The following is a 26,927-nucleotide window of genomic DNA, read 5'->3' as shown; positions in this document are numbered from 1 at the left end:
AGGTGTGTCCAAACTTTTGGTCTGTACTGTATATATATATATATATATATATATATATATATATATATATATATATATATATATATATATATATATATATATATATATATATATATATATATATACATATATATATATATAAAGATACACATAAATAAAATAGTAGTTCAGATGTATGTGAGCCACAATATGTGTAGAGGGAGAGAAAATTACAATATGTAATATGTATATTGTATGTATAATTGTACAGTTTTATTGACAGTGTTTATACAGTGTTTATACAGTGTTTATACAGTGATCTAATGGTGTAGTGTAGAGTTTAGTAGAGTGTTGGTGCCTCAGTACTATACAGTGATGGAGTTGGTCAGGATGCTCTGAGTGACGCAGCGGTAAAAACTCGTTAGAATCCTTGGGGACAGATGAGGGTTTTTTCAAGATTTCTTAGCAAGAACAGGCGTTGTTGTGCCTTCTTAACCAGAGCTGAGATGTCCTGGTGCCAGGACAGATCCTCAGAGATGTGAACTCCCAAGAACTTGAAACTGGAGACCCACTCTACCTTAGTTCCATTGATTTTGACTGAGAAATGTCCCCTGTTGTTAGATCTCAGAAAGGCCACGATGAGCTCTTTAGTCTTCATGGCAGTGAGGGCCAGGTTGTTGATGGCACACCATGCTGTTCAGGCTTCGGATCTCTTCCCTGTAGGCCGATTTGTTGTTGTTGCTGATCTGGCCGACCATGGTGGTGTCATCTGCATACTTGATAAAGATGTTGGAGTTATGCAGAGAAGCACAGTCATGTGTGAACAGGGAGTAGAGTAGTGGGCTCAGGACACAGCTCTGTGGGATGCCAGTGTTCAGAATGAGGGTTGAGGATACCTGTTTGCCCAACCTAACAGATTGAGGTTTGTTGATGAGAAAGTCCAGAACCCATTCACAAGTGGAGGTGCAGATACCAGGTCACTGAGCATAGTGATCAATACAGTGGTGATTTCAGTGCTCATTTGTTGGTCAGTGCTGTATTTTCTTTAGGGAGCTGAATGATTTTTTGTATAAGGGAGGAATATAAACTATATGGACAAAAGTATTGGGACACCTGACCTTTCCTGCCATATGTGTTACTTCTCCAAACTGTTACCACAACGTTGGAGGCACACAAATGTACAGGACATGTTTGGACTTCGTGTTCACCTGGACTTGAAAACCCAAAACTGTCCCAGCCTGGAAAAGCCCCTGTGCACAAAGCCAGCTCTATAAGGATCTGATTGTCATGCTTCGAGAAGGAATAGCTTGAGTGGTCTGCTATAGATCACTGATCTCATCCCTATTGAGCTCCTTTGGGATGAAATGGAGCACTGACTGCACCCCAGGCCTCCTCACCTTCTCACCTCCATCAGTACCTCACTTTACTAATGTCCACAAACACACTCCAAAATGTAGTGGAATTTTTTTCCCCAGAAGAGTGGAGAGAATTATAAGAGCAAATTGGGACTTAATGTGGAATGTGATGCTCAAAAAGCACATACCATGCTTATGACCAGGTGAGCTTTTGGCAATATAATGTATTACTAAACCCTCGGTATTGAATAAGATAATAAATCATTAATAATAACATTCTATGATGTAATAAATGCACATATTGATTATATAAATATTAATATGGATATCAATTAGAGTTACCCCCCTTAAATTGATTTTATTATTAAAATAAAGTTTAGTCTTGAAATAATACATGCTAATAGGGTTGATATTTATTGAATCTCAATGAAACAATAACATTCAAAGCGATGACAAAAAAAGTTGTCAACGACAAACGAGAACGTCCCAATGCGCATGCGCAGTACCAAGACGCCGTCGTTCTACGGCTGAAATTCAAACAGCTTCCTATTAAACACATAGTGCCCTAGATAGGGCGCAAGATCTATTATCTGACGCCCTTCGTAGTGCTCCGGAGCAGAAGGCAGGCGGCGGTTTGGGATTGACTCAATGTCTTAGCAGCGACCAGTTTATTTGGCACCCGGAGAAGCAGCGGGCAGGGCTGTGGAGGATCTCCGGGAATCCGGACCAGACTCGCAGGCTGAATAAAGTGAACCTGAGCGCGGGGAGGTCCCGGGGCAGGCGGCAGGTGAGCGTCACTCCTTCTTGGTGAGTTGTAGTACCGCCGAGTTTGGGGGAAAAGTTCGCTTTCTGTCAGTTTCAGAAGTTGTTCACAAGTTGGTCAGAGAGAGAGAGAGTGTGTGCGTGTGAGAGAGAGAGCGAGAGCGAGCGCTGGCTAACCGGAGTGGAGATCACACAGATAAGTTAGCATGTTAGCTAACCGGAACACCTCGGCTAGCTCGGAGACGGTGTTCGGTAATTAGCCTTTAGCATGTCGCTAATTACAGTTAAAGAATGAACGGATTGTAATTCTGTGTGGGAGAGTCAGTAATAGTTGAGAATGGGGTTAAGGTGCACTGTCTGAGGTGATTTATCCCGGACGTATCAGCGAGCAGCGCCTGTAATCTGCCTCATTAGGGAAGTGCGAGGCTAATCTGCGTTAGCCGCCTGTGTGACTAAACACCGTCCGTCAGTCAGTCCGCTTACTGCCCGCTAATGCTAATGCTAACTCATCAATGGAGTCCGTCAGCGGGTCGGAAGATTCACCGTGTTTACGGAGTTCTGTGGACTCGGATGGGTTAGTTATAAAGTTAACTGGTTATTAAGTTAACTGGTTAAAAAAGTTATCCAGGTTGGTTTGGTTATAAAGTTAACTGGTTATTGAGTAACCAGGGTCGGCTTGGTTTTAAATGATAACCAGTTCACTTTATAACCAACCCAACCCTGAATATTTTTTTTTACCAGTTAACTCAATAACCAGTTAACTTTATAACTAACCCAACCTGGTTCATCAATAACCAGTTCACTTGATAACTAACCCAATTTTGGTTACTCAATAACCAGTTAACTTTATAACTAACCCAACCCTGGATAACTTTTTTTTTACCAGTTAACTCAATAACCAGTTAACTTTATAACTAACCCAACCCTGGTTCCCCAATAACATCTTCACTTTATAACTAACCCAATTCTGGTTTCTCAATAACCAGTTAACTTTATAACCAACCCAACCCTGGATAACTTTTTTTCTACCGGTTAACTCAATAACCAGTTAACTTTATAACTAACCCAGCCCTGGTTACTCAATAACCAGGTAACTTTATAACCAACCCAACCCTGGATAACTTTTTTTCTACCGGTTAACTCAATAACCAGTTAACTTTATAACTAACCCAGCCCTGGTTACTCAATAACCAGGTAACTTTATAACCAACCCAAACCTGAATACTTAATAACCAGTTAACTTTATAACCAACCCAACCCTGGTTACTATATAACCAGATAACCATGTTGGTTATGTAGTTATATTATATTGTTAAACCAGTTGGGTTATAAAGTAATCAGGGTTAGTTTGGTTATAAAGTTAACTGATTATAAAGTAACCAGGAGTCATTATATCGTTAACCGGGGTTGGGTTGGTTATGAATTTAACTGTTGGTTATGAAGTTAACCAGGTTTGGTAGATCTCTTATATAATCTGAAAGGGAAAGTGACCATGTGTTATGTAGCGTTAAACTTTATATTAAGTTTATAATTATTATATATAATTTAATTATAATTAATGTAGGAAGGGACTAAACTGAAATGGGTGGAGATGTGAATGTGTGTCATGGATTCTTTGTGCATAACATCCTGTGAACTCGCGTGTGTGTGTGTGTGTGTGTGTGTGTGAGAGAGAGAGAGAGAGAGAGAGAAAGAGAGAGAGAGACACACGCACATTTGTTTGTGTGACACAGATCTGATTCTTCAGGAGGACACACTGTGATTATATTCAGTTGAAGGAGGTGGAATTTGTTGATGTATTTAATATTTGCAGAACCCGATTCATGCAGAATGATAAGAACTCTACCTGAGTTGATTATTGTCACGTCCCAAGTGTGTAAGAATTCAGTGTGAGTGTGCTTTAAAGAGAACAGATGTGCTCTCAGTGAACACACATGGCCAGTTGGGGTTATAATTGTGAACAGGTAGTTTGTAAAATGACTTTGGCGTACAGATTCAGATACACTCTATAATGGGGTGCATTGCGTTGTCTTCCATGTCGTGATCTGTCGTGTGCTTTAGGTTTGAATTGTGTGTAACTAATGAAGGACATGTTGATCTTCCCAGGTGTCAGTGTAACTGATTTTTGGTAGAATGTAAGATTTTGGGTGTGTCTTTAACATGAGAAACACTCAAACCACCCAACAGCCATCAGTTTTTTTTTTTTTTAGAGAGTATTAAGGACACATGATCTGTTACGGTTCAGAAAGCTTGGTACAGTTTGTCTTGCATCTTAACGATGCACACGGATTCCTTTCCTGCCATTTATATCCACAATCCACCTCTATACGTTTTTAGCACAAGGTGTCTTGTGAAGCTTGAACAGCTTCCATTGATGAGTGTAGTGTCCTGATTTACATCCCAGAGGCTCTTTGTGTTTGGGTTAATCACACTTTGCTCTTTCGTGTCACCGTTTTGTAAGTTGCCTATTTCATGAGAGGTCCAGGACATGGTGTTGATTCCTGTTGTTGAAGTTCACGTTCTGTGCGAGCCCTTAACGTATAGTATCGTTGAATCTCTTGTAGTATGTATCTGTGTGATCTGTGAGCACGCCAATGAGGAAAAATGTAGTCAGACAAACGAGCAAGTTTTTGCTGACTGAAGATGGCAAGAGAGTGTGTGCTGATACATGATGCTGATGCTTCTATTTCCTTACATTTGGTTCCAATTTTGCTTTGGTGCACATAATTTGGAGCGTCACAATAAAAGTGTGTAAACTGGGAGGAAATTCGACGTTCGACTGGTTCCCCAGGTTTTAAGGAAGGATTATCTGGATTATCAGAGTTTATACTTGTATGCATTCTTGTATTTGGGGGAAAATGCTTGGTGTAAAAAGCCAGTGGTGAAACTAGTGGAATTATTCCTGGCATTGGGGAAAAGCACACTTATAGTCAGGTGAAGTGAATTGAGCTTCAAACATGATACATACAGGAAATGCTGTTGATGATCTTTGTCTTATGTCACACCTCATAGACGTGTTTATATATGCACATAGGGCTATACTTCCTGTGCAGTAATAGTACTGTAATCAGTGAAAAAAAAAAACGGACTGTTTAGTGTCCCTGATCTTTTTGAACTTTATTTCCTGTTATCTCCTATGCTTTAGTTTCATGAATAAATTTAGTGTACATGCATAGGTGTTAATCAGATATCTATTTCTCAGCCCTACGAGTCCTAGTCCTAAGCCTGCTTCCTGCTAAGAAACAGGGGTTATGGTTGATTTCTGTTCTATCAACATGATTATTGGTCTCTGTGTGTCTCTGTGTGTGTCTCTGTGTGTGTCTCTGTGTGTGTCTCTGTGTGTGTCTCTGTGTGTGTCTCTGTGTGTGTCTCTGTGTGTGTCTCTGTGTGTGTCTCTGTGTGTGTCTCTGTGTGTGTGTGTGTGTGAGATTTCTGCTCTTTGGTGTTTTTAAGGAAGGCTGCTCTTGTCACTCAGTGAGAGGCCCTTCATTTGGTCCAAAGTACAACCTGATCAAATATTAAGTAAATGGTTGAACGTGGCGAATGAGGCTTCTTCTAGAGTGCACTGTACGATTGGACACTTATTAAATCAGCACACACTTTTGTCCAAGGTTGAACTGAAGAACAGTGTGAATGAAGCGATGTAGATCAGTTCAGCTCGAAGGTTCTCCAGGGACTTTTTAACTTCTGGGGTGTGAACTCAAAACTCAACACTAAATCAGATGCTTATGTTTGGATCTCGCATTGAATCCTGAAATCTGGTACAAAATATTGTAACCCTCAGTATCGTGTTTAAATAATTAGAATGATCAGTAAATATTTGATCATTGTTTATCATTATCTGGCAGTCATGATGTTTATCATGTATCAGAAATGTCTTCAAGGAGGTATCCTATATATTTGTCATGTTACCCACCTGTCACTTGGGTTCCAGTTTCAGCGTTTTAGTATGACCTCAGAGTTGAAAAAGAGCAGCTGTGGAAGATTTCCATGCCTGAGAAGTTCTGGAAAGAACATGACAGCAGCTCAACCCTGTGTCATACAATGGGGTTTTGCTGACAAAGCAACTCCAGAACTCTCCATGTGCCACAGTGAGATGAATACAGGATCAAGAGGGAGCAAACGTAGCATTTTCTTCTTGTAAAATCCTCTGAGACATTGATAATTGTGGGTGTTTGTACAGCAGGATGCTTTAATAGTCACCAGTTAGTGTATCAGGATAAGGTCTAGATTAACTTGGAAAAACCTTGTTGTTGTCTAATTTTTTTCAATGGCAAGAAAAAAGATGGTGCTGAGGTGTTCTGGAGTTGATGGTGGCCATTTTTTATTTCTTCTTCTGATATGTTGCAAGAACGAGCTGATAGTGTAGTTCTGTATATTTTGTCTAGTTTACCCTAACTATAGAAATGACGTGTTTTGAACAAACGTTTTGACACCAAACAGCAGCTCTGTGTTTGTTTGATGTCTGATTTGTATTTTTTTTTATCAGGTTTTGGATTACAACAGGGTTCACAAAAAGGACAATTGTAACAGTTTTACAGAAAAAAAAAAGTATTAATTTAAAATGTATAAACTGGTTTCTTAAAGTTTTTGTATCAAAATAACCTGCTGTTGTGCTGCAATTTCACTCACGTTCCTACAACCTACAATTTACATGGCACTGTGAATACAGCATCCTTCAGTTTGTCCTGAAGATTAGCTGCAGTCATTAGAAGTAAAACTGCTCTCCTGAAGAAATAAGATTCTTATAATGATCATCTTATAATGATCATTTGACAATCCTCTGTTCCTCATCGTGGTGTGTGTCGTTCACCGTCTCTTATCTTCTCTGAAGAGAACAGGTTTTTTACATCTTCTAAATTATGCATAGTACCACCACACATGGCCAAATGTTTGTGGACACCTGAACCATGTGCTTTTTTGCAATCCCATTCCTGGGATGCTCAAAAAGCACAAGAGGCACAGTGCAAAGGACGCTGGAACAGCTTCGGGTCTCCTAGTTCAAGTGAAGGGGGAAATTTCATGCTCCCGCATCCAAAGACGTCCGATACTATTGTGTCTCTCCAACATTGTGGGAACATTTTTGGGAAAGACTGCATGTGGTTGTATATAAGTGTATATGAAGATCAGGCTTAGAGGCCCTGACTACATTTATACCAGTGTGTGCTGTGCATTTCTAGTTTAGACAAATCAATTTAGATGGTTTTTGAGTATAGTACACTTTCAAACCTTCCTTTCTAAAGCATCCTATAAGCTTTAGAAATTAATTGTTTTATTTATTTATTTAGTAGATGCTTTTTAATACTGCATTTTAGCCCTGTCCTAACTTCTAAACTCTCAAGTTCCTTTACAATGATCTCTCTAGCTGAGAACCTCTGAAGAACAGTCCATTTGCTTGAAGTTTGTATGTATGTGCTTATCCTTTTAAATCGTATCTTGTATGTGATCGTGTAAGGTCGTGAAACCCGTAGTGATCTGAGGGCTAGTTGATTTGAAGCACGTTTGTTTGGTTGATCCTGCCTGTGGATCACTTTAAGTAATCTCTGCTGCCTGTGGATCACTTGAAGTAATCTCTGTTTCCTAATCGAATCCTTTAAAATCCAGGTTTTCACCCAGTGGATGCTACACAGCAAGCCATCCAGACGAGTGTGTAAACCCACAATCATTAAATTCGATCGTAGGATTTTGAAGGTGAACTCATCTCTTTTGTTCAGGATACTGGAGGTTTGTAACAAAACAACCTATCCTTGAAAAGATTCGATTGGGAGTCGTTTTACGCTCGAAGGCTGCATACAGTAGAAAAACATGTTCTTATGCTGCCCCGTGTAACCTTTTGATCTTATCTACAAATTTGCTTGCGGGTCCAAGGGAAGCACTGTTTTGTGTGTGTTTGTGCGTGCGCGCGTGTGTGTGTGTGCGCGTGTGTGCTTGTAGTTTACACTGTAGCCCATTTGAGATCTTTGAATGTGGGGGATGGGTAGATGACTTTCCGGTGTGTGCGTGTGTGTGTCTGTCTCTTTGGAGGGGGTGACTGAGGCTACGTTCTTTGAATGTGAGCATTCTTTTGTGCCCACATGAAGAAGAAGCATAGGCTTCACTTCCTGTCTCAGCACTCGCTGCCCCGTCACTAGGGGCAATACCAGGTAGAGTCAGCGGCAGACACGGGGTTAAAGACGTCCATTTTGTTAGGTAACACCCTCGTGTCCTGATCTGTCAGTGGTGTTAAAATGGCAGGGTTTAACCCTTGATGTTCAGTAGTAAATCAGCACGTGGCACCTCACTTACACTGCCAGCTGACTGCAAGACTAATTAAAGATATGGCGAGTGTGTGGTCACGCCACATTGTCACTGCGTCATTTTTTTTTTTGGGTGAGATAATATTTATGTTTATTGATAACTCCAGGAATTGGCTTATGAGTAAGATAACGTCGAGGTTCATCAGCTGTCTAAAATCTTTAGAGGAAGTGCTGATTGTTCAGCACATGCACTGTGCATGCACGTTTTGCCAGTTGTGTGTGTTTGTGCTGTTGTGCTGAGTCATACACAACTCTTGTTGTTGAGACTGTTCCCTATAGACGGTCATTATATCGGCAGGCCTTATGAGGGAACAGTCCCTGTGTGTAGTCCACCTTACCACGGCATGCAGAGACTTGTTCCCGTGCATTATGTGAAGTGATGCGGCGGAGTTTGTTGCTCAGATCGATGTTATTCAAATTCTTATTTTATTATTGTACATTTTATGCTTGTTTTCTTTTTGTTTTTGCCTGCAAATCCCAACCTGATAACGCTGTTGATGTCCATTTAAAATAACATTTAATGAACACTTTCCATCGTGGTGTTAAAGAAAACCGATTCAAGTTTCTTGATTTTTGAATGTAGACTATTAAATGATCAGTCAGCATCTGGGTTTATGGTCTAAATCCATGACACAATAACTTAAAGAAGACACACACTTAGTGATCAAATGTATTTGGACACCTGACTTACCCAGCCTTGTGTTTTTTTTTGTTTTTTTTTTCTCTCTTTTCTCTAAAATGTTCCCACAATTTTGGAGGCACACAATTGTATCAAACATCTTTGGATGCAGGAGCATGAAATTTCCTCTTCACTTGAACTAGGAGACCCAAACCTGTTTCAGCACGACCGTGCACAAAGCCAGCTACATCTGCTTTACATTGGTTGGCGTGAAAGATCTTCTGCTATAGAGCTCCAAACCTATTGAACACCTTTGGGCCTTTTCACCTTCTCACCTACATCAGTACCTGACCTTACCTGTCACCATTGTGGCTGAAAAAATCTCCAAAAGCCAACTTCAAAGTGTAGATTAGATGTTAAATTTATACTTACATCATCTTTACTAAGTCTTGAAAAGTGTATCCGTGTTCATGTTTAGGTCTGGGTCTATGAGGTACATCTTTTTAAGTCATTAAGTCAAAATGACCTGTTTCTCTCAAATACTCTTGCATCTCTTCTTCACCGATGGACCATCCCTTTCACTTTGACTGCACGTATAGAGTTGAATTCGCACAATAGTGTTGAAAATAAACAGAAATTCTCCATTCCCCGTATTCACAACAGTGCATCTGTGATTCTCTTTAGTAGCTCTGAAGGTTGACATTTACCCCCAAATCATGTCAGGAAAACTTTGAGTCATGTTGCTGGTCGTGACGTGTCTGTAGGGTAAATATAAAGTACTTTTCGCTTGTCCTGAACCTAAACGATTTACTGTCTGGAGTATGGCGATGTAACTCCCTGATAAAACCTGGTGCTGTACATTTTCTCAGTGTGTGCTTCACTGGGTCACACGCTCTGTTCAAATATCTAGTTTTTACACATCCTGTTTGCAGCATTGGACAAATCCATTAACCTACTGGGTCTTTTTTTTTTATGCACCATGGAATCCCATTGGCCATAAAATAAACTCAACACTGTGACTCCAAACAGTTTAAGTATATAGTGAATTTCAGGTCCTGGGATAAACGGAGGACAGACTTAATGGTTACTGCAGCAGCTCACGTGTACAGAATCCAGGTGACATTATTTATTGAGTCAGGGTATAGACCTTTCCCTTGTATTAATACATGCTCCTTTATTAATTGATCCCTGGTTGTGTGACATCAGGTGTCAAGATATCAGGTTTGTTGACCTGCTTTCCTGAGCTTTGTTCTGTTCTCTGTGATAAAGTGCATTATATAAAGTACATAAAATAAATAAATAAATAAAGGATCTTCCTGCCTTTGTGTTTCAGCTGCATTTTTGAAAAAGTTGGGGAAAGACCCAACCTGTATTTTTATTTATTAGATTCTTTTGAGACTTTTGCTTTCTCTCGTTCCTGTAAGTTCTTAAAGTGCCTCAAGGACATTTTATTTATTTATAAAAACCCCTGGTGTTGTCTGACCTGCTGCTGCTTTTGTTTTGTTTTAGAATTTGTGCTGCTTATTAAACCTAATTTGACGTAATTGTAGATGCGTAGAGGTGTTGTGAGCATTGCAACCCTTTATGTTCGAGCGCACGTTCATTAATTTATGAGGAAGCAGGACGATGCTTTTTCGTCGCTTTTAAACTACTTGTGTTTTGGAATGTTAAAAGCCCCTCCCCCTCTTCGGGCATGCGCTCTATACGTGTGTGTGTGTGTGTGTGTGTGTGTGTGTGTGTGTGTGTGTGTGTGTGTGTGTGTGTGTGTGTGTGTGTGTGTGTGTGTGTGTGTGTGTGTGTGTGTGTGTGTGTGTGTGTGTGTGTGTGTGTGTGTGTGTGTGTGTGTGTGTGTGTGTGTGTGCGCACCAGCCAGTTTCTCAAGGGGTTAAAAACCTGCCTCGGTCTCACTGCTGCATCCGTAAACCGGTTTAAACTGGTTTTCAGGGAAGTGCTTTGTGTGTCCCATGGAATCTTGGGAAGTGTTATGTGGAACCCTAGTGATGTCACACACAAGATGAGAGAACTCGGGTGTTGTCAACTCATCCTCTGACTGTCTCTCTCTCTCTCTCACACACACACACACACACGGGTTATGGATCACAGGTAGAACCAGAGGGAACCTTGATTACTAATAAATCTAATAGATCTCCATATTTAATTTTTTTTTTTAATATGAAACAGCTGGAGGCTGTTATCATGTGCTGTTTAGTTTGTGTTACAGAAGCTCATCAATCAACTACAAAGCAATAACTTTATCCACGTTCAGAGCTAGAAATTAAATTGTTCTTTATTATTATTAGTGGCATCATATATCTAAAATTTCCTTAGCGTGTATTTTCACACTGAATGTAAATTCCTAGATTGGAAGTCAGGGAAGAGTTTATACATGCCATGTTTTATAGAATTTATTCTGATAAACTTTACCCATGATTCTTCTACGCCCGTCTCTTCTGTTGCAGGAGCAAAGATGTCTGAGGAGGTGGTGCGCCAGACACGCAGCCAGAAAAGAGCGCTGGAGCGGGACGTACCGACACTCGATGGAGATTCCAAACGAGTGAAGATGGAACCGGGGGAGCTTGGTTCTAACAAAGTGGCAAACATCCTGAAGGCCGGGGAGGTGAAAGCCACCATTAAAGTGGAGGTGCAGGCAGAGGATGAGCCTGTGGATATGAGGACACCTCGCAGGTAGGCCATAAAGCCACACAAACATGACCTCGGATTCGTGAAGACTTTTTGCCATTTATCAGTGGATCTTCATATACAGAATGAATGTAATGAAATGTCTGGTCACCTTGACTTACCTCTTACTTTAAAACACAAGACGCCTTGACCAGCGTCATTTCCGTCTGGCATTAATTTTCTTTCCATCTCTTTGAAACGTCTCTGCGAAGACTAAAAATGCTCCATCGCTTTTAAAAGACTTCGTTTTCACACACGGTCCACACTGACACACGAAAACGATTTGCAACCATATCCAGGAGGCAGAACAACTTAGGGATACATAAACAACCAAACCTTCATAAGTCTAGAGAATGTTAGTGTTCTTTAAGAGCATCACAACAGTGGAGTGTCTTGTGCTAATCTGCATGGTTAAAAAGATCTCCTCATTTCAAAGAATCTTCTCTTATCTCTTCATTTATGGGTTTACTTGCATGAAGGTATGCCGTGTGCTTTCTTCACTGTGTTGGTACTTAAGGAAAATAATAATATTCATGTGGATGAAACTAGTGAATGTCAACCTGATTTACCTGCAAGACTACACAAAAGTGGTGTGTATAATCACACACTCGATCCACGGTTCAGAAGGAATTGTGGTATGGGGAGCAAAGGGGCCAGGTGTGAAAAAGCTCAGGTATACCGTACCAGCGTTCTTTATTAGTTCTGGTCAATGAGAATAAAGTCTGTTTAGGTTGGTGAAGGTGTTAGATAGTGCTGGTTTATATCACGTTATTTTTCTAAATTGTTCCTGTTGCACGGTATTATTTCTCTGCTTGACCGGGTATTAACCACATTTCCTACTGATTTAAAGAGGAAACACTGCAGTAGATTGACATCAAATCCCCTCTTTTACTGTCTTGATCAGTGACTATTGTAGAAATAGTTCACACTAGTAATACCGGTTTGCAAGACCCCACAAAATGATGCTGTTTACAAAGAGGTGGCACTCATGATCATCATAAAATGAAAGAATCAGAATGCATGGGCGTTACAGTCCAAATACAGAACCTTTTTATTGTGCAAATTTCACAAACAATAAAAACAATCCCCTTCCCCTCTAACTGCAAGCTTAGACTTCTTTACCAACTACCGTAATTTCCGGACTATTAAGCACACCCACTTACCCACTTAAGCCTGTTACGGTGTAACGGGTGAAAAATATTGTGGCTCCTTTAAGAGCAGAGTGGCATTTTAGGAATAGCCTTTTTCCGCTATTACTGCGTGTGTGCAAGACCAAGGATTATGTCCTTATTATTTTCTGATGCTGATTTCTAAGTTTCTCTGACTAACCCGTAACGCTGTTGGCAAGAAAAATTAAAAAGCGCGAGTTTTGGAAACCTGTCTGTGTTTATATGATTTCTGTTGTAACTGGAGTTAGCGAGCTCCTCCCTTCACCCAGACTCAACGTGCTACAACGGCTTGTATCTAAACAGTAGCCCACCAAGAAAGTCATTGTTCACTGTCTTCCTCCTTCCTTTCACAAATATTTCTCTTGGGAGTTTATATTTTTGCCTCATTGTGTGTTTAAAAATCACCACCGGTAAAAGTTTTTTCCTCCCGAAGCCGTGCAGCTCAGAACACAGGCGAGGTGCGTTTTTTTCGTTTCCGTTCGGAAATTTCATTGGTCTAATGTTCTGGGGTTCAGTTTTTTGGCTTGAAGTTTGTGAACCCGGGAAAAACCCAGGAAAAATCCATAAATTAGCCGCTTCGTTGTTTAAGCCGCGGGGTTCAAAACGTGGGAAAAAAGTAGCGACTTATAGCCTGAAAAATACGGTAAACAGCCTGCAAAGGCAACTTGAATACATAATATTTAAACAAATAAATAGAAAAGGTGTGCAACTTGAATTAATAATACTAATAATTCCAATTCAAGTCCAGGTAAACAACACAGTATTCAAGTAAATCTGAAAAGAAAATATAAAACAAGTATAACTTTGTGAAGACGTCTTTACCAACTGAACCTTCATGAAGACTCCTGCAAGGTTCAGTCTCACTCCTGCATGTTATTTTCTCCCACCCACAATACTGAAGTTTTGTCCCGCCTGCAAAACCCTGCAGGTAAAATGTAGAAGTAGTTTTATTTTCAATGCACTGACACGGACATGAACAAAGAACTTTACAGAACTTAGAACATCAACTAAAACAATATAAAAACAGGCCAAGGTTTTGTTGTTGTGTTGTGTTTGTTCTTTCTTTAATGATGCAGTAATATCTGTAGCACTCAGTGATTCTCCTGTCCTGCGCTTCAGAGGTTCAGCCTCTCTGTGCTTCAATAGTTACCGCACGTGAACCACATGAGAGTTCGCTCCCGACCTCGTGCCTGTACATCGTTTTTTATTTTTGTTTCCATTGTTGATTTTGTGCAGTTGCTACATAAGTTTTAGTTTTAAGTAATTTATCTTTTTTTTTTCTTCAAAAAATGGATCAAGACCATTTTGCAGGAGTCCTGTGAATAATTTTATTCTCACACAACCCACTCACACACACACTTTAAGTATTTTATCGCCCGCACCCGCATTCACCCATCAAATCTTGTCCCGGGTCCCGTGGGAGTGCAGGTCTCTACTTTCAATGTCTATTCTACCCATCTTCACCGTCTCGCTTAGTAACACACAACTGTTCCCTCACCAGTGCAACAGTGAGAAGATCCCTCTCAAAGTGTGGAGCCACGCCACGTTCAGAACGTTGTTTACGTGACGTACACCGGTATTGCACTGTACTAAAAATTCTTATCGTAACAAAAACAGTGGTATTTAGTATGAACCGGTATACTGCCCAGCTCTAATGTTTCACTTCACAGCATGTCAGGAGCTCTGTTGGGTTTTAATCTTCATGCCTCACAGTACATCATTCACCAACAGTCTTCTTTCACTTTATACTCATGAGACCTGTGCTTCATTATGGTTCCAGTGTTTACATATCAAATACCTTTACCTGGAAAGAGTTCCTGCTGCAATATTCTTAGTTATGTGTTCTGTGCTCTTTAGTTTTTTTAGTATTTGCCGAACGAAATGAGATTCAGATTTGGTCAGAACAGTTAAACGTCTGGAGAGCTTCATCTTGGCACGGCACAAGAATGTGCGTGATTTTACAGGCATTGTATTTAATAATTTTTTTCCCTGTTCGACTTGAATCCTGGTGCATTAACCCTCGGGGCGTAAATCGTTGGGGCAGGTGTGAAGAAGGCAAACACTTAGGGTGTGGACTAAAACAACCAGTCCAGGCCCCAGTCCACACGAACACGGGCAAATAAAAACTATTTTATTATCTGTACTAAACCCATGCCGTATTTAACCTTAATACACATCACAAATCTTTGCTCTTTGTACTAGATAATGTGAAGCGTGAGAGTGGAGATAAGAGTTTTAGCCTTTCATCAAGGTCGTGATCTTCACATATCCAAAATGGCAGAACCCCTTGTGATGCTTGTTCTCTGAATTACCTGTTTTCAGTTTCATTTCATCAGTTTATCAAAGCTTTCCACATCGTAAATGATCCCTTGAGATAACTCTAACAATCAGCTACTGGTGGAGACGGAACAAGACTGATGAAGTAGAGGTTCATACACAAACAGCTTTAAACTTCAGGCCCACATCATGGCTACTGGTGGATGCACCAGAAAACGAAAAAAGTCTTGAAGAATTGTGAGGAAAAACCTTTTTTGAATTAACCAGAATTGAAGTCAGAATTAGGCAAACCTTTTTTCTGTCCGTGGCAGAAACAGGCTTTAATACATCAAAAGACGCTGCAGAATGAAAAATGCTGGAGGAGCTGCAGGAACTGAAGCAAGTGGGCCTTTTATAATAGGCAAGAACATGCAAAATAAAAAAGATATGCCAGAGTACAGCTGGAATCCTGCAGGAGTGTTCTGGAGATCTTGTCTTTGATGCAGTTGACAAAACTGCAGATGTTTTATATTATCTATGGATATTTGTTTTTACTTTCTTTTGCTAAGGGTTTGTCTGTAGCTCTGTTTCTTACCGTCTAAACAGACAACATGGATGTCAAAAATAATGTTAAAAATTGTTAGAGCAATGCTCTGGTGGATGTTCTGCCTGTCTCCTGAGTTTCTGACTCTTAATACCAAACTGCTTTAAATCTGATTTATCTTGTACACACTATTGGTCAAAAGTATCGGGACACACTTACATTTTTAATCAGTTTCCAGAAGATGCTTATACACGCTGCAACGTTTAAAAATGCTCACGTCCCTGTTCCGCGCACAAGATAATTAAGATGCTTCGGTCCGTGTCGTTTCTGGCTGGCGTGTATTTACTTTTCGCCTCTTTGAAACATTGTGGCAATGTCTAAAAACGCACCATTGTTTTTCTGAAAGCCTCCGTTTTCACACTCGGTCCACACTTCGACGTGAAAACTCTGCTAGACCGAATCTGCACAGCTGTGATTGGTTGCTACGTTGTAACAAACATCAGAGATTGTAACGTGACACGATCTAGTTGTAATTTATAATAATTTTTTCAGATGTTATATATGGTGTGTGTTCCCTGAGCTCCACTTTGAGGATCAGAGATTTCGAGAACATGGCTTATTATAGTCGGGGAGGACTCATTAAACATGTTCTATGGGGCGGAGGAGTAAAAAGTTATTAGACATTAAACAACACATAGAAGTTTCCCCCTGAGTCGGTTCTTGATGTCCAGAAGATCCTCCTGGAGTGGTATACTTTAAAAGTTTTGGACAGCTCCATTTTCTACTGCACCTGAACGCTTCCTGCCTTCACAAAATGAAGCCGACGTGTCACAAACTGGTTCCAGCCGGCTATGGTTGCTATGTTGCTATGGTTTCCATACAGGAGGGAACCACTGAAGAAAAGGGAGCGTGTGAATCATGTGATCTGAGGGACATTCTCATGTCATGTGATCTTGGGTACTCATTAATAACCAGGAAGTTTTGGTGATGAAGACGAGGTGGTTGTTTGGTTTGTATCTTGCTTTGACAAGTGCATTATGATGTTCCAAATCTTTATTTCTGAACATTGTGTGATTTAAGGCCATTTAATTTAACTAAATCTTGTTGGTGATGGAAGAAAGTATTGATGAGATCCATTTCATGAGTATAATGCTCTAATCTCATGTGTCAGAGTTCAGATCAACACACTTTGTTCTTTTTTTATTTGTAAGAAGGTTTTGTAACCTCTAACAAGCTAAAAGTGACCCATGGAGAAAGTGCTGATGTAACATGAGCTTCTTGCTGTTTATATCAGGAGTTTCTTAGATAGTTCTTAGATCCTTCCTGAACACACACTTCAATAACACAGGACTACAAGGTCTTCAGATCTGCCTATAATTATAGTTTCATGTCCAGAAAGTGATTTTGCGAGCCGTGAACTAAATTCAGTGCTAAGATCTTAGACCTTTCTCAGCACGATGAACACTTCAGGGAGGCAATCAGCAGCTTAAGTTTACATCTAGATTTTCTTTGGAAGACCGTCAGAAGTCCGAATTAGCCGTCGGATATCCGATCTCTCCGTGTTCTGTACTACGGCAAGGAAAGTGTCTGTGTCCTTATTGAAACGGCTGAAGATTAAGAGGGAACACAATGGCCTGGACATCAGCCATTCCCCTCCCCCATCTGATCCTCCGACAGTTTGGCTCTGGGAGGAGCTACAAACCCACACTGGGCCTGGAGAAAATGTCCTTACAAAGAGTCAACATGCAAAGCAGATCATGCATCCTGCTATGAAAAGGCAAGGCAGATGGGTCCACAGGAGTACACCCTAGCAATCTTCTAAACTATGTCTTATTTGGTGTGGTTCAAGATCATGTGAGATGGTGTGAATTGTAGTAGAAACCTTTCTGCTTTTTTAGGAAAAATAAAACTTCTAAACTGTATTTTGTGTTAACTTTTTTGGATTTACGGTGCCAATTTCAAGCAACCGCTACCATTGTGTACCATTGTAGGGGATGCAATGTGTGATTTTGCTGCCCTCTTGTGGCCAGTCCATGTCATGGTTTTGTAATATATCCGTGGTGCATTTTCAAACCAGTCTCTCACAAATTCTCTCTCTTTCATAGCGAAATAAAAAAAGAAAGGCCACCGACGCCAGATGACGTCATTGTTTTATCAGACAACGAGCCTGGCAGTCCACAAGTCAATGGGATCAGCCACAGCTTGAAGAAAACTGACACTGAGATGCTGATGGTAATCCAGGTTTTGTTTATTTGCTGCTTTTGCGTCACCTCATGATATTTAGAACAGCTGTTCCATCCCATCAATCAGATCTGATGCTACAGGCTGTAAATCTGAAACACGATCAAAAAGATATTGCTTATGCTGTCATGGTGTAGCTTTTTCTCCCTTGTACAGAGAGGTGGATAAAGTAGATTTATTTGGTTTGTGTGCAGAAGAGTAGCCCTGAAGAGCGCCAGAGGTTTATCAAACAGCTAAAAGAGGAGCTGCGTCTTCAAGAGGCCAAGCTGGTGCTGCTGAAGAAACTCCGTCAGAGCCAGATCCAGAAAGAGAGCGTAGTGCAGAAGGCAAGTCCAAGCCTGAGTGCATGGATGGGTATTTATTCTTCAACCACTTTACTCTTTCAATCCAATCTTATTAGGTCTTTCTCTTTGTTTTTGTTTTTTGTTTGTTTGTAGACAACTAATTCTTCATCCAACCCCCCACCGTTGGTAAGAGGCAGCATTTCATCTGTAAAAGCCCCACTGCAGGTCAGTTCACCCTTCCAGAGTCCTACACATGCATTATTACTGTATGTATAAATAGTAAACACCTCTTCCTGTGTGTGTGTGTGTGTGTATAGGTGTCATCTAACAGGAGCTCAGGCACGGTCATTCCTCCACCTCTGGTGCGTGGTGGTGCACAGGTTTCCAAGCATACGTCTATCGTGATGCCACCGTTAGTCAGAGGCTCACAGGTACACAGTGAATCATTACCTGGTACACACCACTCGCATCACACCTGTTTAACTGATCACTGTGTGTGTGTGTGTGTGTGTGTGTGTGCACGCAGCAGCCCATTGCTGTGACTCCTCAGCAGATCGCCACCTTGCGGCAGCAGCACTCAGGCTCTGGTCCTCCTCCTCTCCTGCTGGGTCCTCGCACCTCTGTGCCCAATGTGCAGGTGCAGGGTCAGAGGATCATCCAGCAGGGCCTGATTCGTGTGGCCAACGTAGCAAACACCAACGTCCTGGTCAACATCCCACAGGTACACACACACACACACACACACACACACACACCCACACACACACTATTTAAGATGATGAAATATGTGCAAAATATCTGGTTCTTGGATAAATTATTGTTTAATTTGAAAGTGTTTTATATTAGGGGTGTTTGTACACGTGTTCGTACAGAACCGTTTCAGTACAGAGCTTTAGGTTCGCTGCACACGTGTACCAAATTAACAAGAATTCTGACTCCCACACACCCAAATTAGTCTTGCATCTTTTGAAACGTTCTCCTAATATCGGCTTGTGACGTGTATAAAAGACCAGTTACTTGTCAAAGGGCATCAGGGATGAGATTGTAGACCTGCAGAAGGCTGGAATGGGCTGCCAGACAATCAGATTGTTCAATAAACACCCCTAAATTTACTAAATCAGCAGTGGATCAGATAATTATTCCCCCCACTGTATATACACACCTGTATCTCAACAAACCTAACAAATGTAAATGTTTTAATTCTAAATGTCCTTTTATTTAATCAGTTTAATTTTGTTCCAATATTATTGATTACCTAATTTAATCAATATAATTAGTGCATGTAACTATTTTGTTTATTCTATTTTATTTTTATGAACAATTATGCAATATAATTTTATATATTATTTAACAAAGCATGCATTTTATTTCAAATTTCAGAAATTTTATTTCCGAAAGTGAACTGAACTGTGACTTGTGTACGGTTACACCCCTATTTATTATTATTATTTGTTATAATATACATTTCCCAAAATCACCCAATGCTTTTTTTTTAATAATATGAACTACTGGTAAATATTTAAGCTGGATTGTGAAGAGATTTTCATTCTAAAATGTGTTGCTGCTGCATTTTTTGATCAGCTGAGACTGATTTTAGAGGCGGAGCTTTTCGCTGAAATATTTTCCTGTTCCAGAGCAGGTTCCTCTTTCTCTTTTTTTTTTTTTTTTTTTGTGGATCAGGATCTACTGGATCACCAACTCACTGAAAAGGTGTGTTTAATTAAATACTTTTTGTTTTGTTTCTCGTTCCATCTGTAGGGCTCACCCACTGGGCTAAAGAGTTCTTCAGGCAACAACGCCTCCTCAGTCAGTGCCAATGATTCCCCTGCCAGCCGACAGGCTGCTGCCAAGTTGGCATTGCGAAAGCAGCTGGAAAAAACCCTGCTGGAGATCCCTCCTCCAAAACCTCCTGCACCAGAGCTCAACTTCCTCCCCTCGGCCGCCAACAACGAGTTTATCTACCTGGTGGGGCTGGAGATGGTTGTGCAGAACCTGCTGGATCTGGCCAAAAGTAAGCACCTTTTTTTAATCGCACTTGGGGGAGGGTTACTTTTACCAGAAGTTTAACAAAATTTTGTTTTGCTTCTTATCTTAGGCAAACAGCAGCCTCAGGCAGGGAGTCCCTCTATATCTTCAGATGTGAAGGAGCCGTTTACGTGTGCTCAATGTCACACGGACTTCACCTCTCGCTGGAGACAGGACAAGAGTAAAGGTTCGATCCTGTGTGAGCAGTGTATGAGTTCCAACCAGAAGAAGGCCCTGAAGGCTGAGCACACCAGCCGGCTGAAGGCAGCCTTTGTCAAGGCCTTGCAGCAGGAGCAAGAGATCGAGCAGCGAATCCTCCAGCAGTCTTCCTCGTCCTCTCCAAAGACCTCGACTGCCTCCTCGTCTTCGTCATCCTCACCAGTGGTGAAGTCTGAGCCGCATGTGCTGGTGTCTCCACAGTATAAAACTGGACGATCTTCAGTGCCTCAGCAGCAGTCAAACAGGGCAACAACAGTCCATCGCTACCACTCCAGCACCATCAAGCAGGTGAAAAGCCAAACGTCTATCTACCATGTACTACCACAAACCTTTGATGAAAAGCTGTTGGGGTTTTTTTTTTTTTTTAAATACATAAACGTGTTTTCTCTTTCCTGATCAGAATCCAGGGCAGGTGGTACGTAATGTGCCCCAGGCGGTGGTCAGCATGAATTCGCGTGGCATGAGCCGCAGCTTCTCCCCGTCCAGTCAGCTGCAAAATGCGATCACAGCCGCTGCGCTGGTCAGCAGGCCAGGTAAGCATGCAGGGAGGGCGGGGCCGAATAGCAGCAGAGCCCACAGCAGAGCCGCCAGCAGCAGCAGCGGCAGCAGCAGCAGCAGCAAAGCCACTAGCAATGTCTGGAGGAAACAGAACAGCACTCCCCCAGGTAGATAATGTTCTGCTGAATAACCTGTCTGTGCATTTGTACTTACAAACAGTTCAATCCACAGCAGCTAGAAAGAAACTAAAGAAGAAAGAAGAAAAATAAATAAATAAACTAAAGAAACTAATGGATCTGCTGCTGATTTCTTGTTGCCATGTATCACAGGGCATCTTCATAGATCTTATCTCCTTTTAAGTCACGTTCGGTTTATTTTTGGATCATTTGGGGGACGAAATTCAAAACATAAAATTTTCTTGTTTTCTATTAATGCAGTTTATTATTAACGTTTGTTAATAATGAATGCAATACACTTTATTATATGTAATTGAGGAATCGATTAAATTGGCACAAATGTAATTAAATAAAATGTAATAATTGGAAAAATTTGGGTAATACGCAAACGCACAATCGACGTATCACTAGACTAGTTTTTCAGCGCTCCTCTAATCGAGTCTCCACAGTGACACTGCGCTAACTCCAGTTTCTTTATACTCTGGAATTGTTGTGTATGTTTCCAAGTTTATTTTAAAAGAAAAAAAATACAAAAATAAAAACTGTCAGCCAATTAATACGTTCTTGTGGGAACTCGGATTATGTTCCACGCGTAAAAAGGATCGCATCGGGTGCACGTGTGCACCGAAACAAAGCCACGTACCGAAAGGTCCGGTCCAAACACGTGTGCTGTTACACCCCTACTGTCTATACGTGCTGATATTTATTTATTTTGTGTATAGAGTGTATGTTTATTGTGAATGTTTACTCAGTGCACTCTTCTCACACAGGTGTGACTATGGCCTATGTCAACCCCAGTCTCTCTGTGCTGAAGACGACCTCTCCAGCAGATCGTCAGCGGGAGTATCTCCTCGACATGATCCCGTCCCGTTCCATCTCCCAGACCACAAATAACTGGAAATAACACCTTCCTCACTCACCAGTGCTTCTTTCCTCATCTCTCATTATAGAAAACCCTGGACACCAGTTCTACCAGATAACCAGCTACCAAGCAATAAAAAGCATTTCTCTCAGTTTACTGAAGACCTCGTGCTCGGAGGGCTACAGAAATAAACCTCAGACAGTGAGTGAAGGTGAAGGATCGGATTTAACAATATGCGCACACACACGCACACAGTGTCGGACTTTTGGACCAGGCTTTGTGTGCATCATGTCTGAGCCTTGTTGACTGCAGTGATACGGACACTTCCACTCCGGTGTTGATGTCATCTGTGTCCTTCATCACCACGTTTGTGGTTCTGCTGCTGATTGGATTTTTTTTTTTGGGTGGGGGGGGGGGGGGGGTAGTTATAGTAAACATCCCTTTTTCCTCTTGACCAGGTGGAGGTACTCGGGGGCAAAGGAAGGGTTTTTTTTTTTTTTATATATATCTCTGTGGACCACTAAATATGCTTCAGCTCTGTAAATCATCTGTTCAGCGTGGCTTACACGTGCCACCTCTTACTATAGGAGTGTAAAATATGCAATTCTGATGCTAATTTTCTTTTTTTCACTTAACCCCCCCCCCTTTTTTTTTTTCTCCCCGCCCCCCCTTTGAGGGGTCCTTTTTTCTGAGGGCCGACATGTAAAGGTATTGTTATACGATTAAGGTGGTTTTACATCTACCAGTTTAGTGTGTATTTTAAAATGCTAAAATAAGTTTAAAATTGAAAAAAAAAATTAACCAAGTTTTTTTTTTTTTTTTGGGGGGGGGGGGGGGGGGGGTGTGGGGTGGGCGTGTTGGGTGGGCATGGTTATGGACTTGCCACATTGGGACTACTGTTTTTGTTCTTTTTTGCTTTGAAATGTCCTCTTTTCAGTTCTTCTGGAAATCGTGGACATGCTTTTTCTAGAGGGAAAAGGGAAAAGGGTTGGGACTCTAGAAGTTTTTTGGTTAAATGTGTGGTGTGTTTTTTTTTTTTTTTTTTTTTTTTTTTTTTTTTCTTTTCATTATTTCTTTTTAATGCTTTTAGGTTATGTTTGTAAATGGGGATATTTAAAGCTGTACATGGCAAATGCTTCACTTTCAATGAAGGATAATTGAGTGGTCCAGACTGTTTAAACTACTTGATCATCTAGTTTTCCATAAAAAGTTTGGACCTTTCATTTGAACATCTGTGTAAATGATTCGGAAGCTGATTTGGCTGTGCAGGACGGCACACACCGGGTTTTTGCTTAGTGGTGGTGATGAGCAGGACTGAACGGAAAAAAAACCCCAGTTAAAAACATTATCCAGTCTTTATACTATGTTTTTTTTTTTTTCCCTCATGTAAACGGATTTAGTTGTTTGTAGTGTTCCTGGGATTTCAGTACAGCCGGAGGGACCGATAGTCCAACCATTTTTCTTTTTCCACCTCACTCAAGTAAATATGTGCAGCCAGAATCCGATCATCTTCTAGTCCCCATGAGTACATGGAGGTGGAGTTCTTACTGTTCCTAAGCTCTTCTCTCAGGGTCTGAGCTGCCTGTGGAGTATGAAGGCATGGTTCTGATTGCTGCTGATGAGAGCGAAGACCATTCCATTGTCCAGGGATTCCGGCCAGCACTCCAGCACTGTATGCATCTCTGTTCTGAACTGTACAAGAAAAAAAGATTCCCCTTTTTCATTTATTTTTGGTCTGTTAATTATTATAATAAAAAAAATCTCAATTTCGTCTGTTGTCCCCTTTTTATGTATTATATACCAGAGGTACAGGATCAGATGAGTTCTGAATGAATTCTGCTCTGAATCTTCTCAATAATTACAATTAATTTATTAATAAATGTCTCGTCCTTTAACCAGTGATGATCCTCTGTGTGAAAAGGTCGCCCATGTTATTGTTTAAATCAGGGGTGTCCAGTCTTTTCCACAAAGGGTCTGTATGGGTTCCAACCAAACAAGACCACACCAAAATGTACCTGTTTAAATCAGTTATCATAAACATGATCAGGTTTGGTTTTTGATTGGTTGGAATGAAAAACTGGACCCACACCAGCCCTTTTGTGGAAAAGGTTGGAAGCCCAGGCTTTACTTTATAGCAGCATCCTGAAGGTGCTGTTCCAAAGTCCTGAAACTGGAGACTCCTGCTGTAGATGTAAACTGACTTTTCAACAATTACACTATTGAAATTATGACCCTGCAAAACTGTGTGCACCTTTAATTGTAGGCTAAATGCTTTTATTATAGCAGATCTACAGTGAGGAAAATAAGTATTTGAACACGCTGCTATTTTGCAAGTTCTCCCACTTAGAAATCATGGAGGAGTCTGAAATTGTCATCGTAGGTGCATGTCCACTGTGAGAGACATAATCTAAAAATAAAAAAATCACAATATATGATTTTTAAACTATTTATTTGTATGATACAGCTGCAAATAAGTATTTGAACACCTGAGAAAGTCAATGTTAATATTTGGTACAGGAGCCTTTGTTTGCAATTACAGAGGTCAAACGTTTCCTGTAGTTTTTCACCAGGTTTGCACACACTGCAGGAGGGATTTTGGTCCACTCCTTCACACAGATCTTCTCTAGATCAGTCAGGTTTCTGGCCTGTCGCTGAGAAACACGGAGTTTGAGCTCCCTCCAAAGATTCTCTATTGGGTTTAGGTCTGGAGACTGGCTAGGCCACACCAGAACCTTGATATGCTTCTTACAGAGACACTCCTTGGTTATCCTGGCTGTGTGCTTCGGGTCATTGTCATGTTGGAAGACCCAGCCTCGACCCATCTTCAATGCTCTAACTGAGGGAAGGAGGTTGTTCCCCAAAATCTCGCAAAAAAACACCCCCAAAGCATGATGCTACCACCCCTATGATTCACAGTAGGGATGGTGTTCTTGGGATGGTACTCATCATTCTTCTTCCTCCAAACACATTTAGTGGAATTATGACCCAAAAGTTCTATTTTGGTCTCATCTGACCACATGACTTTCTCCCATGTCTCCTCTGGATCATCCAAATGGTCATTGGCAAACTTAAGACGTGCCTGGACATGTGCTGGTTTAAGCAGGGGAACCTTCCGTGCCATGCATGATTTCAAACCATGACGTCTTAGTGTATTACCAACAGTAACCTTGGAAACGGTGGTCCCAGCTCTTTTCAGGTCATTGACCAGCTCCTCCCGTGTAGTTCTGGGCTGATTTCTCACCTTCCTTAGGTGTTCAAATACTTATTTGCAGCTGTATCATACAAATAAATAGTTAAAAAATCATATATTGTGATTTCTGGATTTTTTTTTAGATTATGTCTCTCACAGTGGACATGCACCTACGATGACAATTTCAGACCCCTCCATGATTTCTAAGTGGGAGAACTTGCAAAATAGCAGAGTGTTCAAATACTTATTTTCCTCACTGTACCTGCCTTCATGTTTGCATATAATCAGAAGGTATTGACTCACCAGGGTCTGTTTAATAACCAATCAAAGCACTGTTTCTTTTTCCGTGTTTAGTTGCAGTAATACACTGTAATGCAGTAACACCTTTCCCACTGTAGGGGGCAGTGTTTATTCTCCATCAATCCCACATGAAAGTCCTGCAAACCTTCAGGTCAGTAAAAAACCCTGCAGACCCAGAAATCTCTGTAGGATGTTTTTATTCTTGAACGTTACACAAACATCACTATTTTTTTAGGTTCATGCTGAACAATTGAGGAAATCTGTCTAAAGAAACACAACATACTATTTTATTAGATATCACAAGCACACACACACACACACACACACACACACTTTCTCAATTTGTTGAATTGAGAAGAAATTATCCCTGTAACTTGAAATTATTTCTTTAAAAAAACCAACCCAAACCTCAGTTTGTTCCTACAGATATTTAAAGTTTATTTCCTGCAGAACAATTCGTAATAAACACTTTTTCGTACCGTTGAAAGCTCGAGTTAAGAATCTCCTTGTTTCGTTGTCTTCACTGATCCCCAAACCACGTCACCATGTTTAGTCTCTGAATGGAAAGTCCTCAATTCGGGACACTTGTACTGAAGGACAGGAGTTTTGTGTTCATTTAATTTCATCTGGTTATAAACCCCAAAATAAAACAAGATTTATAGTCGGAGTGTGAGAGTAAAGATGCAGCCAGGGTTTGAGCTGAAATATTCTGCTACTTAGCAAAGTTCATGAAGCCATTAATCTTCTCAAAAGCCTCCAACAAAACAGCTCTAAAGCTTAAGATCAGATGTTCTGTTTATTCACTGCTACAAACATGCTGATGTTCTGCAAAAACAAAGAGTTTAGTTTGAGAGGTTCTGCTTCTAATCCAAGCACTTTACATTTATAGCATGTGGCAGATGCCCTTATCCAGAGCAGGTGAGGGTTAAAGGTTAAGGGTCTTGCTCAAGGGCCCCACAGTGGCAGCCTGGTGGTGCTCGGATTTAAACCTGTGACCTTCAGATCCAAAGTCCAATCTTTTAACCACTGAGAAAGAGAGAGAAAGAGATTAATAAATAGAGCAATAGATGGATAAAGAAATAAAAAGAACGATATATTTTCTTATATTAAGTGCAAAAGTTTACAGCATTTGTAAAAAAAAATAAAAAAATATTTGATATAATATTGACACGGTTGGGGAACGTACACCTCTGATGTATAATTATAGCTGAGACGGAAAAGTGGCTACAAACTGTTTACTGAATTATGCATTTTTTTAAACTATTATTAAAATAATACATTATTTAATTTCCACAAATAAGATCAGAGATTAAGATCTTTCCAGAATCTTCTCCTGTAAATATAATGAGAAATGAATCATTAAGACACAGATCTCGACATGCGTTCACATTATTACAGTATTTTAATTATGGAATGTTATTTAAATCCAGATTTGCACTGATTCGTGTCTGACAGGAGCGTTATGAATATGTA

At 40.6% G+C, this 26,927-nt stretch overlaps 2 protein-coding genes and 1 long non-coding RNA gene across 5 annotated transcripts in view; 2 read left to right on the top strand and 1 right to left on the bottom strand.

The window, feature by feature from the left end:
- LOC310735966 (craniofacial development protein 2-like) overlaps positions 1–26,927 on the top strand; it is a 106,502-nt gene that overhangs the window by 70,294 nt on the left and 9,281 nt on the right. The gene's annotated exons all lie outside the window — the stretch shown is intronic.
- Positions 1,966–23,734, top strand: gatad2ab (GATA zinc finger domain containing 2Ab). Of its 3 annotated transcripts, none has more exons than XM_083559188.1 (11): positions 1,966–2,121; positions 11,471–11,696; positions 17,765–17,891; positions 18,095–18,226; positions 18,338–18,409; positions 18,502–18,615; positions 18,711–18,905; positions 19,943–20,195; positions 20,280–20,716; positions 20,829–21,093; positions 21,873–23,734. In XM_083559188.1, exons 2-11 carry the CDS (start codon positions 11,479–11,481, stop codon positions 22,004–22,006), a joined length of 1,947 nt encoding a protein of 648 aa, XP_083415314.1. In that variant the 5' UTR covers positions 1,966–2,121; positions 11,471–11,478; the 3' UTR covers positions 22,007–23,734. The 3 variants fall into 3 exon arrangements, with proteins under 3 accessions (XP_083415314.1, XP_083415315.1, XP_083415313.1); XM_083559189.1 differs by having other exon boundaries at positions 1,970–2,141; positions 18,714–18,905; XM_083559187.1 differs by having other exon boundaries at positions 1,971–2,141.
- Positions 22,377–26,604, bottom strand: LOC310736127. Its single transcript, XR_014536465.1, has 2 exons — positions 25,412–26,604; positions 22,377–24,252 (listed from the first exon to the last, which is right to left on the bottom strand). It is a non-coding gene; the product is annotated as an uncharacterized lncRNA (long non-coding RNA).

The sequence above is a fragment of the Silurus aristotelis genome, assembly GCF_946808225.1.
Source record: "Silurus aristotelis genome assembly, chromosome: 13".
NCBI classification, from domain to species: domain Eukaryota; kingdom Metazoa; phylum Chordata; class Actinopteri; order Siluriformes; family Siluridae; genus Silurus; species Silurus aristotelis.
Note: the sequence above shows the minus strand (reverse complement) of the source record. Positions and strands in the feature narration are given on the sequence as shown.